The 7,340-nt window shown below is 42.1% G+C and overlaps 1 protein-coding gene across 1 annotated transcript in view; it reads right to left on the bottom strand.

Moving 5' to 3' along the window:
• Window positions 1-2,660: 2,660 nt before the first annotated feature.
• Window positions 2,661-7,340, bottom strand: part of NPVF (neuropeptide VF precursor) — a 32,078-nt gene continuing 27,398 nt past the window's right edge. The window contains exon 3 of the mRNA XM_085630098.1: window positions 2,661-3,086. Coding sequence (XP_085486224.1) covers window positions 2,990-3,086 — 97 coding nt within the window. The 3' untranslated portion in view covers window positions 2,661-2,989. The remainder of the gene's footprint in view (window positions 3,087-7,340) is intronic.

The raw sequence follows: 7,340 nt of genomic DNA, 5'->3' as shown, positions 1-7,340 counted from the left end.
AGTAATGCCTCCCTCTAGCTCCCCGACAGCTCATCACAGGCAAGCAGCAAGCTATGCAATTACAAGGCACTGCTTTATACAGCTGCCGCGACGGGAAAGAAAACAAGTGGGCCTAAAGTTAAAGCGAAAGTTAAAGCGACGGGAGGCGGCAAATGGAACAAGGCGGCATGTACAGCGCGTAAATATGACTAACAAAAGCTACCTGGTGCCTGCAGAGGAAGGAGTGCTCGTAGGAGGGAGGGTTCCATCCAAAGACGTAAAAAAGTAATGCCTCCCTCTAGCCGCCCGACAGCTCATCACAGGCAAGCAGCAAGCTATACAATTACCAGACACTGCTTTATACAGCTGCCGCGATGGGAAAGAAAACATGCGGGCCGAAAGTTAAAGCGAAAGTTAAAGCGACGGGAGGTGGCAAATGGAACAAGCGGGCATGTACAGCGGGTTTACCTTGCGGGAGCGAGCAGCAAGGCGCGATAATTGCTATCATATGGCGCCGCTGCTTGCTCCCGCAATGGAATCGCCAAACGTGCACACGTTGCCATTGCAAGCAATGAAATGCGTGCACGTTTTTGGCCTCAAAATCATATCGATTTCGAGAGGTCTCGTCCTATGCGAGACCTAAAAAGGTCACTTTTCTGCTCAACATACCTGTCTAGCTAGCAAGATGTTTGAATAGACAAAGGTTTCCAAGGTCCCAGGGTGTCTTTAGTTTAAAGTAGTGACTTAACGGTGGATGGAGACCATTTAAGACATTGTGAAAGGTTGTGTTTTAATTATATAACTACATAAGATTGTGGGCTTTTGTTTAAGTATTCATGTTAATCACAGCCCCTTCACGAGCTGTGATTAACATGAATTCTTAAACAAAAGCCCACAATATTCCCTGCACCGCGCTTTACTAACTAAAGAGAAGAGCAACTTTAAAAACACAGCGTGTACTTTTCAAAGTACACGCTGTGTTTTTTAAACTTGCTGTGTGCTTTTTAGTTAGTAAAGCGCGGTGCGGGGGAAGATTGTGGGCTTTTGTTTAAGTATTCATGTTAATCACAGCTCGTGAAGGGGCTGTGATTAACAAGAATTCTTAAACAAAAGCCCACAATATTCCCCGCACCGCGCTTTACTAACTAAAGAGTAGAGCAACTTTAAAAACACAGCGTGTACTTTTCAAAGTACACGCTGTGTTTTTAAACTTGCTGTGCTTTTTAGTTAGTAAAGTGCGGTGCGGGGGAAGAATGTGGGCTTTTGTTTAAGTATTCATGTTAATCACAGCTCGTGAAGGGGCTGTGATTAACAAGAATACTTAATCAAAAGCCCACAATCTGCCCTGCAAGTGCCGACAGCACAAGCCCCCAAGCCCCAAAGCCCGCCTTACCTTCACTCCCGAGTCCTGGCACACCGCATCCAGGAAGTGAGTGATTTTCGCGTCGCTCGCTTTTTTAAAGCAGCGACGCGATTCATTCGCGGGATGTCGTGGGTGTGTGTGCACTGCACATACGGCAGTGTGCGCTCACGTTAATAGAGGTGCACGCGAGCACGCTCACCTTAACGGGAACAGTGGTTGTGATATCTATTTTTGGTTTAGTGTATGATTTATCTCCAGGGATCTAAACTTTCTGTGAATTTTCTGTGGTTTGATTCCTGACCACTAGCATGTGTTGGCTTCACAGATATCTAACTGCATTGATGCTAGGTGTTAGTGCCTGGTTTATTGCTTCTTATTGATCTGTCAATCTGTACCAGTCAAGAAATGAGCGTGCAAGAATTGGTACTCGGTTCACTAGACAATTTTCTGAGGTTAGCAAAGAGCTGAAAAAATAGAAAGAACTGTCCGTATTGCAATACCATATACTGTTCTCTGCATTTGAATCATTGCTCCATTGTTTGTACAACAGCTCAAGGACTGGGCAAGCAGTAATCTGTAAAAATATAAGATATGGACTAAAACTTCATTAATTGTTTCGTATATACCAAAAACCGTTTCTAAATGCCTTTATATTACCCTAGGTGGGAGTCATGAACATTGGCCCGTTATTCAGAATCCAGATCAATTTAGCCCCTTCTCCCTTACTTCAGCTCCAGAGTTGCTAACTGGGTTTAAAGACTGATGCAGTTGTTATGTCTATGCACAAGCCACAACATCAAAACAAAAATCTTCCAGGTTACTCATGTCTTTACCTGGCCACTCTAATTCTTGACTAAGATGGGTTCTCGATTTTGTGACATGGCTGACACCACTACATGACTTCAAACCTGAATAGCCATTGATGTGTTGTGTTAATTAAACTGGGAGCATGATTTCTTAGAGATGCATTTAACATGCTCAAACAGGATTGTTGCAAATATGTTGTATGAGAAAGGGCCTACATTTTGCTCCAGCTCATCAGTTGTTAAACCAAGTGCAGCACATCTAGGAAATGCTTTTGGTAAACCCAAAGGCCCGGGACTGTGCAAATACATCACCAACACCTAGTTCAGCATAACTGTCCTGGAGCTACATCAAGAAGGCCATCTTACAATAATTAGATTAATTAGTCAGTTTGACAGTTGTGTCACATTTGCCTTTGTTCACATTCTTTCAGAATACTCATACACATAGGTACTTAGATCACCTTAAGACAATGCAATGTGGTTAACACTTTAACATTTTATTTGTACTTTGCCCAATACTGCGGTTCTGTGCCAAAAAAGAGACAATTCAATTAATATTTAGTTTTTTCCTTTCATGCAACTCAAAGTGCAAGTTCGCCCTTTAACTATTCATGCATGTTTATAGTATGCTTTTTATTTTGATTATAAACTTTAAAGATACAATAAATCAGTTGCACATGATTGTCACAACTCATAGCACACCCACCAAGTGCACAGTTCAGCAAAACAGGTGCTGTAATTTAAAAATTCAACTTATGTATGAGTGAGTTATTTACATGCCTATAATTTTAGTTAAACTACGAAAACTGTGGTCTGATCTTCTGAAGCCAGGTAGGGTCCTTCACATCACCATTTGGTTGTGATTCTGATTCCAGTTGTTTTGAGTCGCTCCTTCTTCTTTCTGCTCTTCTTCAGGACCATTGTCTGCAGCCAGCATCCTAAAAATGTGAAATATGAATGTTGAATACAGCACATTGGTTTTTCCAAGGTTTCAAAGTTTTAAATGTTAACTGTAAAGGTTGCAGAAGGAATCTGTAGTTCACACTATTAATCAGTATTTTTAACAAAAAAGGATAAAGGCAATAGAGGATCATTTGTTAAAGACACAAACATAATTATTGGAAAAGGCTTGAACATTCTTTTTTCAGATCCATTAATGATATATTTACCATATGAACTGGAAATGCCTGGGGTTGGAATAATGTTTTAAACATCAAATGGGATACAACACATTTCACAATCATGATTCATAATCATAAAATTTATGTATTTGTTGTTACAGTTAATTATCCTCAAAATGATTGTTATCTACAATATTTAAAACAGAAACATGGATAGAAACCATCTTTACCTTGAGAAGCACTTTCATCCATGTCATCTGCTAAAACACCTCCTGTACTCCCATAAATTGCAAATACCAGAAATTATACCAGACAATAAAAAAAGTGTAAAAGAAGAAATGCACCTTAAACTATTGATTGCCCCGAGTCAAAGAAAAACACTGGAATAGTTGTTGCCCAAATATTTAGATGAATGAATTTCTTGTTACAGCTTATGTTGCTCTAAAAAACAAGCGCGTTGAGAGGATTTTAAAAAATAACATCGAAAGTTCATTTGTCCTGCCCATAAACCTCCAAGGCTCTTCAAAAACGATCCAACATTCGCACACAGAAGAGGGAACAAACTAATTCTGATGACAACAGAAAAATATATAGAATTAGAAATGCAAATGACTTTGAAAAAACAGAAATAAGGAACCTATATAAGCTTCAGTTCTGAGCAATATTCAATTTCATGAACGGAGAACATGTTTTTCATCCTACTACAGAGTAAACAATTCGACTGAAAAGTTAGGCAACGTGTAACCGTATGCTTTTTAATCAAATGCTCTTGTGGGAGAGGTAAAGAGGGAAAAAATGCACATGCTGTCGAAATCAATTGAGAGGATCACAAAAGTATGTTAGAACTATGCAATCCCAAAGCACCCTCAGCGATACACTTTAATGATGTGAAACATGACATTTTGTCACAGATTTGTTCTCATGTGTTAGACATAGTCTCAAAATTTCTCAAAGGTCGGTACAGAGACAAATTGAGAACAAGCATTAGCAAAGCCAAATGGACTCCTCGTAGGGACTTATTGTCTTTACCAATGGTCTTTAGCCATGCTGCACAGTATTCCCGGTGCTCTGCAACAAGGCCGAAGAATTTTGTAAAAAACTGTTGGTGTAGTTGGTCACGTCAATTTGTAGGCATGTGTACCACACATCCACAAGCTAACGAAATGACATGTGCTTTTTTGCTTTTAGATAATGAGCGGGTGGGTGGATGGAAGCAATGAGGGGGAAGCAACGTGGGACCTTAAAGTAATGGGGTGGAAGCAACTCAGGGGGCATGAAAGGGGTTCAGAAGGAACATGGGGCAGAAGCAACACTGGGGATCAACAGCAGTGTGGAACAAAATGGGATGCGGGTGGGTGGATACAACACAGACAGCACTGGTGAGAAGAAGCAGCACAGAGGCACAGGTGGGAGACTGAACGTGCAAAAGACAGCAAAGTGGAGCTGGCAGGGAGAAGCGCATGGGTGGGAATGCAATGTGGGGGAGTGGAGGACAAGCACATAGGTGAGGGAGAAGCACACAGGGAGAGAGAAGAACACCAACAGCAGAGGAGGGGATGCGCAAGAAGTACACCAGAGAGAGAACTGGAAAACACATGCACTCTTGAGAAGTGGCTAAACAAAAAAGAAAAAGTAGTGCTTGAAAAGTGAGCAGTAAAAGGGCACAAGTAATGATTCCATGCTCCAGGGGAGTGACAAACACAAGAAGGGGAAAGAAAGTCCACATGATGTAGCGAAAAAGAAGTATACAAACAATAGTGACAATAAAGTCAACCAATGGTAAGCAATGTGCGGGCTGTAAGCCCACTGTAAGCTAACAATATGTCTTGCAACAGACAGTGCCTCAACCTTGCCATTCAACAAAACAGATAATCCCAATAGCAAGGATTTTAGGATCTCCTCTTGTCCCTCATGGGTCTTCCATTATTTGTCATCTCTTTTGTATAGCTTCATGAAGACAACTGCGTGGCATGGAGGTGCTTTATGAGGGTTTCCTTTCATACAAACACAAGGAGATGATGGACGGAGTGTTGAAACTTTTCAAACACTCACCCCCAGTCACAGATCTGGGTTGAATCCATCATCATTCTTTAGCTCACTTTGCCACCCCAGTTCAGACACAGCAATATGCAAATCAGTCTTGACCCTATGCCTTATGGGAACAGTCCAGCCCGAACTGCCAAGCCATGTCTTCCCTGGACCGGATACAAGCATCCTGGGACCGGTTTCGGGCTAACAGCCCTCTTCAGCCAGGCTAGCTTGAATCCAGTGGCAAAGTGAGCAAGCGACCCACGTCTGGGCATACCCTGCTAACTTAGGACGAACAAAGCAAACATAAGGAGATGATCTGTGACCGGGGGTGAGTGTTTGCAATGTTCAGCACTCTTTTCATCATCTCCTTGTGTTTCTTTCCTTTCATACACTCACTCACACTCATTCATATACTGATTCTGTGAATATGGTATTACCCCTCCAAAAATCTGATTGACTCCTGTGCATCTCCATTGGCCTCTCATTATATACATGACCTATGCTTGATCCAAAATAGAAATAATGTAAAAGCTGCCCAGATTTGAAAAGAGATGCATGAGCATACTAATAGAAGAAAAGCGCTATACAAATGCTCGTAATTTAACGTGTATAAAAGCAGTAGCAGAGCCAGCGTGTCATTGCCCCTAGTGCAAGAAAGGAAATTCTCCACTGTCTCAAACCCTGGCCGCTATTTGAAATCTGAAATACATCAATAATCATGGTTTAAAGCGTACCTCAGGCCTCTGAGCCCTAGTTCCACTGCACCTGCTGCACCAATGGAAGCGACGCCCCTGCATTACAGTATATGCCAATATTGGTGCAAAATGTAGAGCTTGCTCTACCATAGTCCTTATGCTAAACAGATGAGGATTTACAGAGCCCATGTTGCATTCCCTGGCACAGAAGACATGTATGTGCCCCAAGTCTGGTGTCCTAATATAGGCATAAGAAGCCACCATTCCCACCGATGCTTTTGAGTTGATGCCTTGGTCTTGTTAGTGTGCAAAGTGGACCACTATCAAACAACATGAGAGCCTGCTCTGGTTGACGGAAATTGCAGTGGCTCTGGGGCAGCCCTTGGGGGGGCAGGACATAGGCAGGCATGCCTACTCTTTCATCAACTTGGCACTTGTATCGAAACAAAGGGCTTGCATTAATCAGACTCAGCAGCACATCACGCACCACACAAGCTCATTCTTGAGTGGACACAAGGCTGTCAGTGGCTTTTACATACACACTGACTACTTCCAATAATTGAAAACAAATGATCTGGCTCAAAACATATGGCCCGAAAACATAACTAGTGACAAAGTAATGACTGAGAAAGAGAAATAGGTGCCTATAAAAGTAACCAAAGAATATACAAAGAGTTTGTATATGTGTGGGGGTTATCGAAGTGAGTCACAAAGTAAAGGGGAAGGATATATTGGCAAAAACAAGGATGGGTATATTCTGTATGGGGAAAAACCCTCTAGATAGATGAGAAAAGGAGGAGCCTGTAAACAGTCTTAAGAGAAAGAGGAACAAGCATTGGCAAAGTCAACACATCTCTGCGTAAGGACCTATTGTCTTTGCCAATAAAAACTAACTGGAAAGAGAGTCAAGGGAGGGGTTTAAGCAACACAGAGGGTGGGTTGAAGCACACAGACTAAATGAGGAATACAGACAGGAGAGGGGGAGGGGCAGCTGACTTGGAATTACGGCCATGACTGCCAACTTTGGAACCCGGGTGTTGACTCAACATCCTGTAATTCTGGGCACATTACATATTCTTCCCATACTTAAAAGTAAGTGTAACCTTGTGTAATGTAACCAGTACTTAATATACACCAGTGCCTAATGTAAAGTGGTCCAATGCCCCTGCGGCTGTGTTCACGCTTTATATAAAAAAAGTAAAACGGAAGCACACAAGAGAGCAATACAGGCAAAGGCCTACACAGGCGTACACTGTGCTTAAAAAAACGACATGGAGCACCGAGATGGGGTAGAACCATACAATGGAGACAGTTTGATAAAGCATGCATTCATGGAATGCTTCAG

This window comes from Triturus cristatus, chromosome 10, assembly GCF_964204655.1.
Source record: "Triturus cristatus chromosome 10, aTriCri1.1, whole genome shotgun sequence".
NCBI classification, from domain to species: Eukaryota; Metazoa; Chordata; class Amphibia; order Caudata; family Salamandridae; genus Triturus; species Triturus cristatus.
Note: the sequence above shows the minus strand (reverse complement) of the source record. Positions and strands in the feature narration are given on the sequence as shown.